Source organism: Hermetia illucens, chromosome 3, assembly GCF_905115235.1.
Source record: "Hermetia illucens chromosome 3, iHerIll2.2.curated.20191125, whole genome shotgun sequence".
In the NCBI taxonomy this organism is placed as follows: domain Eukaryota; kingdom Metazoa; phylum Arthropoda; class Insecta; order Diptera; family Stratiomyidae; genus Hermetia; species Hermetia illucens.
The window spans coordinates 94,835,010-94,848,375 of NC_051851.1; the positions used below are offsets into that span (position 1 = coordinate 94,835,010).

Genomic DNA, 13,366 nt, shown 5'->3' on the forward strand with positions numbered 1-13,366 from the left:
TAGATACAATTGATGCGAAAAAAAATTCGATTCCGCGGATCCGACACAAGGGGTGATCCCCTTAAGATTGGCGGAGGTAATTGGAGAAAAATTAATAAATCTTCTGGAATGTTCTCTTCAGTACTAAACTATCTTCTATTTAAACAAAGTAAAAAAAAGGTGTTTAAAAAAAATTTAGGATTCTTTTACCAAGTTTTCCTGAAAAATTCATCCAGAAGGGAAAAATATAGTAGTTGAAACTTAGATTTTTGCGTTTCACGGAAGAATTGTGAGTTGCATCTTTCACGCCATTGGGAAAGCGAACCGACGTTCTACAAATTTCCACACCAACCAAATGTTATGGGATATCTCAACTGATAACAATGTTTTTGGAAACTCAAATAAATACCAGGATATACAAAAAATTTTGCTAGGATAAACTTTTTTCTTCTCACATAAAAAAAAAATAAAAAAACGTCTTTTTGAGACCTTCTCAAGCTCATAAATTCCAGAAAAAGTCATGAAAATGTTCACCATTTATTTTTACATAATAGTTTTATTTGTGCAGTACATTGTAAACTATGATAACAATAATATATAGATTTTAAAATAATTCCACCGCTCTCATATGATCTGTTTTCTTTCTTTAAAATTGTATCATATATATGTGCAAATTCTTTCATATACTTACATTGTAGTTTATAAACAGACAATAAAAATAGTTTTATCATTTGATATTCTCTTTCTTCTTTACTTTTCGTCAACAATCTTCTCACTTTAGTTTTCCCTTTAAAACATCATCACAAGTATAATAGTTAATTGTATATGTAAAAAAACTCAGCACAAAATACAAAAAAATGTCAACATTCTTATGCCTACGGGGTTTTAAGAGTAAAGTATATGTGGCGATATCCCGGAACTCAACTCTGCGGAGAGCTTCATCTGGACATGTCCGAAAGACGAAAAAGATCACAAAATTTTGCACCAAGCATTAGAAAATATCTCTCAAAATAGATTATTCGATTTGAAACCACAGTAAAGAAACAAATGATTTTCTGAAATAGCCATCATCTATCAAGTAAACTTTTAATTTTCGTTGTTTTCTTCTACATCACGGCAGTCCTCGGCCCGTAGGTCGAGGAACGACGATTCTTTAAGCCCGAGGCAAATATCAATTGATAGACATCTCTTAGTTTCATAGTAATATTAACAATCCTTGCTTTCGTGGGAATGCCACATACGTTGTTTATTTTATGTTAAGAGAAACAGCGAAACAACATTAAGCTCGAATAACATTGATCATATATTTCCATCAAGTTAAAATCCTGTAGCTGAATAGAATCCACAAGGGAGGTCTTAAACGTAAAATAATTTATTACACGTTTTTGCGATTTGTTTGTCTGTGAATGTGTAGCATAACACAAATTTTTGGAACATGCACAATACGTAGTTCGCAATTAGACTTTCCAATCAAACCGATTGCTTCGTGCAAAAGTATAACAGCATTAGCACTTACAACATAATGAATAGAAAATTGCATTCCCTAGAAATACATTTTGTATACATATAATATAAAAATATTGTGTAAATATGGAAAACTAAACTTATTCAATTAGCACATGAATAATATATAAAAAACATAAGCATTACTTCTCAATGGCATCAATTTCAAATTTAACGCTGCGCATTCGAACTTAACGACACGAACTAAAAACAATATATTTGTCGCACCGCAATATAAATCATATTATATACTTTAAGTAACAGGTTAGTAATAATTGCTTCAAAACTAGAAATATTGGTTTTGTATAGAAAAAATCGATCTAGGTGACGAACTGAAAATAAATCGTGAAAGTGATTATTAACATTAAGAATGCCACTTGCTTCTAAATATAATTGTTTAGGATCCATTATATATAAGTTACCCTTTCACATTTACACGTTACAGTCATTGTAAAACAGCAAATACAACATTCAATCCAAGGGGTTCAAACCACCCCTCCACCAAACCCGTGTGATTATTTGATTATATAAATATTGAAGGAAACATCAAACATCGACACTCATTGGCCACTTTCTCATTTCTCGGCGACCATATTGAGATGCTTACAGGTGAGGTTTTAAATATTTCCACGTTCTCCATTGGAACAATAACTAAACTTTAAGAAACCAAAGCGATGCGTTGATGACATCTATGAGGACGTAACGGCAAGGGACGAACTTCCGTTTAGTCCCTGATCAGAATGACTGGACTTAATGCAATATTCACCATTGGAATAAACGTGGGTTGATTTAAAATGTACATCCTACAAGCGCGTAGTATGTTTTAATATTTGATAGAAAAATCATATTCATTTGCCTCGTCCAAAACTCCAAAGATAGCAGCCTCGATTATCAAAACATGAGATTCGCCAGATTATACTCTTTCCTAAACTAAAAATAATTTCATTAGAGATTTCGCTTCTATTTATATTTGCTGAATCCAATAACAGAAGGTGGGGGTCGCGGTTCAAATCTCACTGGTGGTGGTGGGATTTGTATCGTGATTTGACATCGGATACCAGTCGACTCAGCTGTGAATGAATCAAATCAGGGTAATAATCTCGGGCGAGCGCAATGCTGACCACATTGCCTCCTACAGTATACTATAGTGTACCGTTACGGTCTTGAATGAAGTGCTCTGACACACTTCAACGCCCTGATCCAATATGAATCGTTGCGCCAACGATTATTATTAATAACAGGACTGATTTCATGAGTACTTTTCCGCAGATCACAGATTAGCCGTGGTTATGTTAAACTGTTGGGTGATATCGTGCCAAGTGGATAACGAAAATGTTTTCTCCCTGGGGCGCAAAATAACTTTGGGGAACCCAAAATAACCTGGTACCTATGCATGAATTTTGAAATCTCGGCCATGTCTCTGAATCAAATCGAAAAATTAGACCTCTTGAGTGAACCCAATTATTAACCTACGCAGAAAAAACTAACCAAGTTAGAACATTTTATTCAGGAATTGATGAATAGATTCCTTTTCAATGTATCCACGGAATAAAAAAATCGAGATAAAAAAAACTATAAATGGGAACAAGAAATCAGATTACTAATCATTGCGAATGAGAAAATGTAGCAAATGCCTTTAGATCTAACTCGTACGCGAAACGAAATTCAGGCTTCTACGCAAACCAAAGATAATCGACATCTATGTATACGTTAGTGGAGGTACAAAAACAAGGAGTCTTATCTGAGCCAATATAAGGACACCTTTGACACGTCTATGACGCAACCAATTTGCTTGCGCCATAGACGGATAAAAAATTCCTTCCCTGGCTCTGTCAATTGCAGTTTTTTTCGAAGATTGAGATTTTTAATTCACAAAATAAGATCTAAATATGTGGTGACCGCGACGTGAACTTTAGCAATGATAAGTGCATTGAATTTAATAAAACTATCGCTATTACCTCAAATGTACAATGACTAAGGCCAAATGGACGATGCCTAGTAACAGGAAGCGGATTGGAAGTCCTGTCTACAAATTATGTGTGTGGTGTTTTTCTTCCTCTTATTCCTAAAACTAAATTGTAATGACGTCCCCCGCACACAGCCAAATGTGAGAAGCTCAAGGTGAAATAAATTAGCAGTTTGTCAAGTGAGAGGACTAGGCAGCAACTTTTTCCGGCAAACTTTTTAATCTTTTTCTTTTTACGTTCTTTTTAAGGTTTTATGTAAACACAAAACCTTATTAAAATCGGTTTACTGTCTGTCTGTCTGTCCGTCACACGCATTTTTCTCAGAGACTGTTCTAGCGATTACCACAAAATTTGGTAGAAAAGTAGGAACTGTGAACGCTCACGCTCACGCATGCCTCCTGTTACGTCGAATTTAAGGGGAGGTCACCGTACATGCAAAAGGGAGGTGTACGTTTTTTTTTCATCAAATATAGTCATATGGGGTATCAAATGAAAAGCCTCGGTTAGTACTTTTCAAAACTGACATTTGACATTTGGTGGAAAGGTGGGGAGTGCGGGAGATTGAAAGTGATCATTTCTTTAACGAACCTATTCTCAGAAACTATCCAACCGAAAAATCTGAAAAAAATCAGGAGGCTGCCACTACGAGTATATGGTCCCTAGGCTCCGAAATACCCTCCATACCGATACCTGTTCAAATAAAGTTAATAATAGTATCTTACTATAATTTTTAGTAATTGGCAGGAAAACCCCCCTTAAGTTCACTCTAGAATCACGAAATTTTGCAGCAATGTAGGCACAGCATAGAGCATCATCCTGCTAAATTTAATGAAAATCGCATTATTACTAACGAAGCTATACTAGGTCAAAGCTGTCGTTTCTGGGCCAATTCAAGACGGAATGTCATTATCACTTGAAAGTGGATATTTACTACTAATGAGAAAATCTCTTTATAAAATAAATACACAAAACCTTTAATACCTGAAGCGTCTAGCTACCGGTTTCCCGACTTGTTTTATTTTATTTTTTCAATAGAGTGTTTTCTAATAATACTGTGAAAATTTGACATAAATCGATTCAAAACTAAGGAAGATGCAGCGGCTTAGGCAACCATGTTTCATACACGACTCAGCGCAGACTCGTGGTTCGAATGGCAAAAGGCTGGTAATGCATTGGGTTCGTTGGAACGATCGTATAGTGCCACATAAGCCTATATATGACGATCTGATCAAAGATGCTTCTCCGAAGCGATGTGTCGGAAATTTATGCAGAATCACAATGAGAGTTCGAACCAACTTATTTGAAAAATCTCACCAAAGCGCTTGATTGGAACCTGTCATCGTTGAGATTGCAGTTTCTGTGGCGGGCTATGTCTCCAATGAAGGTTCTTTGCTTTACTGCTTTACTACTACTACTGCAACGCGTGAGAATCAGTAGCAAACCAAGAGCTCGTGAATAGACGTAATAAGCCGGGAGCTGAAAAACAGACTAAAGGAAGAATGTTGTGTCGGTGTCGCTCATAACTCCAAAATGACTACATCAATCCTTTTGAAATTTTGAACACTACTTCTGTACATAATAAATTGTAGCTGTTTTTGCACGCACGTATGTTAGATTTCGAATAGATTCACCATGGTGAATTTTCACAAATTTTTCTGTTCAATAGATTCTGAGAACGAGACCTACTTCACTTTTCGAAGTGAAAAGTACTAATCGAGCCCTTTTATTTGATACTCCACATGATCATATTCTGCAAAAAAAATGTGCACACCTCTTTCGCATGTATGAGGAACCCCCTACAACTGATCGCAAAATGGCGCCACTCGGTATATGTAAAGGGATTCACAAGCCACACTTTGTTACCGAATTTAGTGACAATTGATGAAGCAGCTTCCGAGTAAATCGGGTGTAACAGACAGACTGACGAACAGACGGAAATTGAATCAATTTTCATAAGATTTTGTTTTACAACAAACCTTAAAAAGACTGAGTAATTGGAGCTTCCAAACGCCGTGCCGGGCATTTGTTAGCTGCAACTCTAAACGAAAAATTAGGATGACAAAACATAAAAATTGTTTGCTGAAGTGCGCTAATAACTTGCACAGAAAAATCTTGTTTACCTAAGCACACATTTTTACCGTGCAAAGAAAAATTTAACAAGCGATCTTCTAAGGAAGCATCTGAACTGATTTCATAGGTCGAAAAGGATCATCACCCAGCTTCAGTCATGATTTTCTGGGGTCTCCCTTACGATGGGGTCACTGACTTGCATTTCTGTGAACAAAGGGTCAAAGTATCGGCTAAAGTTCACCAAGAAACTCTTGTAAGACCACTTAACCATCTTATGTTCTAAAGCCAGCCGTGGACTTTCCAGCAAGGCTCTGCGTTTGCCCATAAAATTAAAACGGTCTAAAACTGGCACCAAACCACAAAAAAAAACCCCAACATTGATCTTCATAAAACAGCTTCCATTCAAGCTGCGGCCAATTTTGCAATGGATAAGATGCGGGCCAGTTCAACCTGAGGGATTTATAGGCTTTGTACAATAAGCAGTATTGTCATGGTATGAAAAATTTTTAAAATTAAAATGTATTGTCTTCGTTATTCATTCGAACATCGACTTCCATGCATAGGGCCAAAGACCATTCAGAGGAGCGAAACCTTGTAAAGCCGCATATTACGTATACAGTGCCCTCGTATCATTTGAAATGTTAAAACAGTGTTCTTAAAAATATGCTTTTGTAAAATATTCAAAAAACCAAAAATTCGTTTCTTTAAAATTTATAAAGCCTATAATCCCCTTACGGGGTGCGTGAAGACCAAAGATATTTCAAATGATTATTTGCTTTTTGTATACAGTATACATCAATAAATATATAAACAAGAGAACGCTTCGGGTATGGAGGTTTTGTGTTCATCTTATGTGAGAAATTTTCTTTGCTCGATGTTCCATTCATATATAGTTAAAAATTCAAAATATTCCTTCATATTTTTTCAAATCCTAACATATATGTACATATTACAGACATAGGTATTAATGCTTACCCTAAACATTGCCTATGAACGAATACTGTATATATGCATGCACATGTATAAATTGATCTTTCGCATAATATACAAATGACTAAAAAAGTTCAAAAGAGGAAAAATGTTCCCATTCGGCCCGCCACTCAGCTGAGCTCTTCATCTTCATCATAGAATGCAGTAAATTCACACAAAATGGAAAACTTTCACCTCCTATAATTTTGTTGGTAATAGTTGGATTTCCTTAAACCTTATACCTTATATTACCCCTTTTACCAATGCAAGTTCTAATTGACCCTTTGATTTGATACTCTGTATGGCTACATCCTGCGAAAAAAAAAATGTTGTACCCTTCTTTCGCATGTATGGGGAGCCCCCTTAAACTCAACAGAAAATAGCCCCACATATATTTTACTTTTACTTTACTTTAACGTCACATACCATGCGCATGTTTTAGTCTAAATTAAATTCAAAGTGGTTATAGTTCAAAAATTGCAGTTCGTTTTTCTAGAAACAATTTCTAAAAAACAATATAGTTGTAATTTTTAGACTATAAGTTTCGTTAGATTGCTCTAGAGAAATAAGAATAATAGTTTTGGAGACGCTGGTATCATGGACATGCGATGGACAACGTTTCTACCACAAGAAACTTTCGAAATCTGTTGGTGAAATATAGGGGAGTAATGAGAATTGTGCAACATCTTTTAAGTTAAGAATTGCAATTCTCAATCTTGGCAGCATCGGTGCAGCCCAACAGGCAGGACAGAATATAGCTAAAGCTGCTCAATGGAATAGATACAACAACAAAACAAGTTTCGATTGCAGAATATGTGAATATAATCCGTAATGTTCAACTGTGGGGCATAGCATTGTGTAGCCACCGATATTACTTTCCTTATGAACTCAAACACCTGACACCCTGGTAACAATATTATTTAGCATAAAGCCCTTTTTAATTGGTCTAGATAATCGAGACTGTACTAACTTTTGGTAAATAAATGCCTTCACTGGGAAATGGAATACCACAAATGTTACGAGATAAAATGGATTATATCCGGGTAACATGATTTGCGACGCAGGTTTTGCCCAGAGATAAACGATTCTTTGCTCCCAACAAACCGTTCAATTTTGTACGAATGTCTTGAATGAATATTGTCATATCAACTAAAAGCACATCTCTGTACGTTTGGTAATTGATCAGGGCAAACTTATAGTGCACATACAATCAACAATTGATGATCATGTAACATACGTTTACATCAGAATAACGAACACCCGAAAATTTAAGTCTTCCTTGATGCAGATAGATATTCATCTGAATTAACCAATAGAAATTGAAACACATTCACCAAATCGTAAATTTTCGGGTGATCGCAATCCCTGTGAACTAGCCTTAACCAAAAATACATACCATTTCCTTCAGTCGACGACTTTCGATCATTAAAAACCTCTTTTAGATTCATCATTTACAATTATTTGCCTTATTTCTCGAGAAACTTCGTTCGAACTTTACCCCAATTCATAATTGTATGTGCACGCTTATTAAGTCGACAGCAAATATTCAAAGTCATCATCAACGAACTCCTCATTCGAATAATTATTGTACATTTCTGCGTTACTATAACAAAAAAAAAGAAATCAGACAAAAATCATAAACCACACTTTCCTACAACAAAAGTGCATTCCATCAGCAAGAAAATTATAAGCCTAAATCTACCAAACTCAAAACTAAATAGCATATGAAAGTTACAATGACAATTAATTATATGAAATACGTGCTAAAGAATTACAAATAGAGAATTCGCTTTCAGTTACTTTCGAATTTGAAAAATTTGTACAAAACATCTATTCTCCCTGTATTTACTTTTCGCTGGAAACATCTTGAATTGACTTATCGCACTAAACACGCAGGAGGACCTTGCAGTATTTTAAATTTTATTAGACTACCCAATAGTATTAAGCTACGTTTTCTACCCTTTCGCACAGAGTCATGTCTCGATTATTGGACTTTTTTTTCATTTCATTTCCACAAACTAAACTAATCAGAAGATTAAGGAGGCAGTTGCGCTGATAATGTTTGCTTTGGATTTTGCATAAATTTTCAAAATGCTTTTGTCCTGTACTATTAAGGGAAGATAGACCATTAGACGAAAAAAGAAAGCTGATCTTTTGAGTTGTTTTTGTTTTGTTGTTGCAAGTTCAGCTCAAATTTTCATCATTATATTGATGATAATCTTTGCTTTTCTTCAAACCTAACAAAAAACAACTACCGTCATATAAAAGGCAATCATGTTATTTAGATGTATACAAAGTTTCACGTCGATCGGATGAATAGCTTTCACGCTGTGTTTTGATGGCGCACAGAAACGTCTCCATGTAAAGGAACCACAGCGGATATATAAATGGATAAAACATTCCAACGTAACTTGAACTCTTTACAGTGCAAAATTTTTTACATTGGAAAAATACTTTGCAAGACTGTTTTTTGGAGTCTAATGACCATTTCAAAAGGGTCCTTCGGTCAATTCGATGAATGAAATGCAGTTTTTATACGGCTGCAACTTTTACAATTTTTCGAATATGATTCTGAAATTTTTGGGAAATATTCTTGTCGATTAAAAGAAAATAAAAAAAACCAATATCTGGGAAGCTCTAATTGAATATATCCCCTTAGGAGCAAAATATAGCAAACCTAACACTACCTGACACGAAACCAATACCCCACAAAATAACACTCTCTTAAAATTGAAAAGTTTTTACCTCATTATTTGACAAATAGAGAACATGAAAATGAATTAAGAGCTCGTTAAAATCCTAAAAGATCTATCTATATCTCCAAATGATGGGCACAGAGACTACCATCTGATCAAATTTGTCGCGGACTGGTTAATTTAAACCGTGTTGGTAAATTGGATCGGTTACTTTTTTTTCTAGGTTAAACGTCCATGACGTCCGACGCCTATAAAAAGTGCACGGAAAATTGAATGAACACCGTTGACATGCTTATATTAGCCCAGAAGGAGCCTATTTTCAAGGGGATAATAAAGACTTGACTTAGCATACTGGTGAAATCAGTCAAATCGGCGCAGAAAACCGAAAAGAAAATTTCGAGAACAGAAAAATGGAAAACAAATCATTTTATTTCCAAAGGAAATAATGAGAGACACACACAAGTAAAATACCTAAAGGCACCTGAATATTCCACTGCTTGATATTATCTTATCCTTAACACTGAGTTATTATTTTTCTCTTGCCTTCTTCTGTATTCTGCCTCAGCACCATAAAACTAAAAAAACATTTGAAACTAGTCGAGAAACCGAAAGCTATGTAAGGAATGATGAGTGCATGACAGTTCCGTCCTCAATCATTTAATCCCAGACTTCATATCAACTACGTAAAATTTCTTATAAGTGGATATATTTTCAATTGCAAAGGTCATCATCACTTCGAAAATATAACTATTCAAATTTAAAAAAAAAATTTTTGAAGTTTATGGGAGATACTGTAACGATTCGCACAGCACAGCGTTGGTCCGATCGTCGTAGAAACTGATAAAATTGTCGAAATCATCCAAATAGACCGGCATATGAGCATTCGCTCAATTGGCCAGGAACTGGGTATAGACCATAAAATTGTTTGAAACCATTTGCAGAAGATTGGATTCCAAAAAAAGCTGGAACGGAACGAATTCGACCCATTTTTGAAGAAGATGGTGACTGGTGATGAAAAGTGGATCGCGTACGAAAATCCCAAGCGAAAAAGATCGTGGTCGAAGCGCGGCGAGCCGGTCCAAACCATCGCCAAGCCTGGATTGACGGCCAGGAAGGTTTTGCTGTGTGTTTGGTGGGATTGGAAGGGAGTCATCCACTATGAGTTGCTCAACTATGGCCAGACCCTCAATTCGGTCCTCTACTGTGAGCAACTCGGCCGTTTGAAGCAGGCGATGGACCAGAGGCGGCCAGGATTGGTCAATAGGAATGGTGTTGTTCCACCAGGACAACGCTCGGCCTCACACATCTTTGATGACCCGCCAGAAGCTACGGGAGCTCGGATAGGATGTCTTACCGCACCCACCGTATAGTCCGGACCTGGCACCAAGTGATTACCATCTCTTCCGGTCCATGCAAAACGCTCTTGGTGCTACTAAGTTCGCGTCAAAAGAGGCTTGCAAAAACTGACTGTCTGAGTTTTTTGCAAATAAGGAGGGGGGTTTTATAAGAGGGGTATAATGGAGTTGCCTTCTAAATGGCAACAAGTTTGCCAACAAAACGGCGCATATTTGACTTAAATCGAATAATTCTAAGTATGTTAAATAAAGCGTTAAAATTCGATCACAAATACGACATTACTTTTTCCCCAACCCAATATATTATTGTAACGGTACTTTAAACTTAGAAACCTGCAAAGTTGACAAAAGTTGCCCCATTATGTTAGCTCTCAAATGATATATAAAAATGATGAATCGTTCAGATACGCCGAATCAATTATCCAGAAATACATTCCGACAGTCCACAAAGAAGATACAAGAAAGTTATTACATCACAGAATAAAATCCATATCTAAACTCTGGACATGATTTCAAGCATATGAACAGCTATGTGGGACCACTAAAATCGTTATCAGCAGCATTCCATTGCTGACTCACTTTTTAATACCCCATAGGCTGTTTGGCCTTCGCAGTTTATATTTACAATAATGTGATATATTATCAAATGATCGTCTGCAAATTCGAGCTGAATCCAAAAATTGTGGGCAAATACAGCGTGAATAAGCACAGTATTGGATGAATGGGCACCAACAATAAAAAACCTTTTACTGCTTTCTTATCTGGCTGACCCAGAGACTATTTGTAGTCATATGTATGCATACCAAAGATGGAATCAGACAATAGCTACTGCAATGGGAAAACATCGTTAAGAATGATGCTATGTTTAGTTCAACGCCGTTAAGAATTAGAAAGAAGAGAAATAAAGCTATTGAACCGCAGCGCAAACATTTGCAGCACATGCATTTTTTATTGAAAACATGTTGAGAAGTTACACGACATTGTTAATTGAGCAGAACAACATTTCATCGCTAGCCTTTATCCCGTTCAATAGTGAAATCATCTGAATCGAACTCGCCACTGCTTTTGATCATACATTATGATTTGATCACCGTTTCGGGCGCGATTTGGATATAGGGGGTTAATTTTAATCAGTGAATTAGTGTCCGCTAGATTGATCATACCATCAAAAGTGCTTCACTGGATGGATGCAATGATCGCAAAGGATGTCTTCCAAAGCGCATCTTCATCCAGGCTGTGAAATAACTTCATAGTAGATATGTGCAACTAATGAGGTTCTAAATGTGCCACGCCAATGGATATGATTCTTTACCAAAGAGGTGAGTCGACTCAGCAGGGTCCGCGAAATTGAAGCAAGAAACATTAGCATTGCATATCACACAGTACAAAAATAATACGCTACACATTGAACTCAGCGAGGGTATCTGTATACACAAATCTATTTTATTAATTAGCTTCCCCAGTAAAAAACTAAACTTCCCTTGATGGCAAAATGGAACATTCCTATTATGAACTTAATGTGAATATGGTTTATTGTTATGAATTGCTTTTGAATTTTTCGAGACGAACTTTACCGCATACCCAGTAGGTACTCATATACGTGATGTGTAAATAGTGCTGATTCCTTTCAGGCACTTTTTATATCCACTCAACAAAGTTAACCAAAAAGAGGCGACTCACCGAAATGGGTCAGATTTCCAGATTCAGGTTTTCGGAATCCACGGAAGACAGATTGGGCGACATATAAAATAGAACTGAGGACCCGAGTCACGATCCTTGGGAAGTGCATCAAATCCATGGCTGGAATTGAGAAGGCAATCCAGATGATCACAATTAGCACGAGAGAAGCTTTCGAAGAGAGCTGTCCATTCGAGACGTCAATGAAGTGTAAAACACCATGATGGAACGCGGTTTTGGTAAAATAGAGGAGAACAACAAGGGTACTCTTCTTCAGTATGATTCAGCTCACTAGAATCGATACAAATGGACTCAGAAAGCTATAAAAAAGAGCATAAGGTCGGCTAAACGATCACCATGGAGACGCTTCTGCGAAGAATCTAACCTTATGCGCATTCATGAATATAAAAGGTGTTTTTAATTATGCCTCATTCACAGCAATTTGCAACAACGTAACGTCACGTAAGGTAGCATGGAATCGATCCGCTGTGAGTCAGTTGGATCCTTCACACGCTAGAGTGGAAAAAGTTCCGCATGCTGGCCGGACAGAAGTTTTTTAAAGCTTAGGGGCCGCCACAGAAAGGGGTTCTCTCCTCTGTTATAGTTCCTGGTAATGAACACCTTGTTATGGCTCCTGTAGGACACAAAAAGTCCTCGCACAAGCATTTGCGGACGACCTAGCTGTAATAATTGTCAACAAGTATGTGACCGCTTGAACATAACTCTGCATGTAATCCACAGTTGGTGCCTCCGTAAGGGACTCACGGTGAACGCTAGACTGACTAGTATGTTATGTGGCGCTACCCGCTTTATTAGATGGGGAAATCCAGCTACTACAAGCAGTCAAGTATTTAGGAGTACATTTTAATTTCAACGTGGAGGCACCATATCCAGGAACAATATCAGAAATCCTGCAGATTGTTCTGATGATGTCGGGCTGCAATAGGTAAGACATGGAGACTTTCAACACAACGGATTTAGTAGATATGCATGCATCGTCTGGTGGCTGAGACTGAACTTTGCTAACAGCAGGAAACTGCTGGCGCAGATTCAAAGACTCAGTTGCCGAAGTATTACTGTTATTCGCGGAACTCCAGGCAATTTATATGTCGTTATATATCCATTTGAAGGTGAAACGGAAAGCAGCTAA

The 13,366-nt window shown here is 36.8% G+C and overlaps 1 protein-coding gene across 6 annotated transcripts in view; it reads right to left on the bottom strand.

The window, feature by feature from the left end:
• Nucleotides 1–502: 502 nt before the first annotated feature.
• The window catches only part of LOC119652245 (signal transducer and transcription activator), a 37,686-nt gene continuing 24,822 nt past the window's right edge, over nt 503–13,366 (bottom strand). For 5 of the 6 annotated variants that reach the window (XM_038056226.1, XM_038056221.1, XM_038056223.1 and 2 more), the window contains 2 exons: nt 7,885–8,091; nt 503–1,814 (listed from right to left, as the gene is read on the bottom strand). Coding sequence is in view for 5 of the 6 variants with exons in the window: in XM_038056221.1 (XP_037912149.1) it covers nt 8,016–8,091 (76 nt within the window). In the remaining variant the exon portion in view is untranslated. The remainder of the gene's footprint in view (nt 1,815–7,884; nt 8,092–13,366) is intronic. The other variant, XM_038056225.1, reaches the window with a different exon arrangement.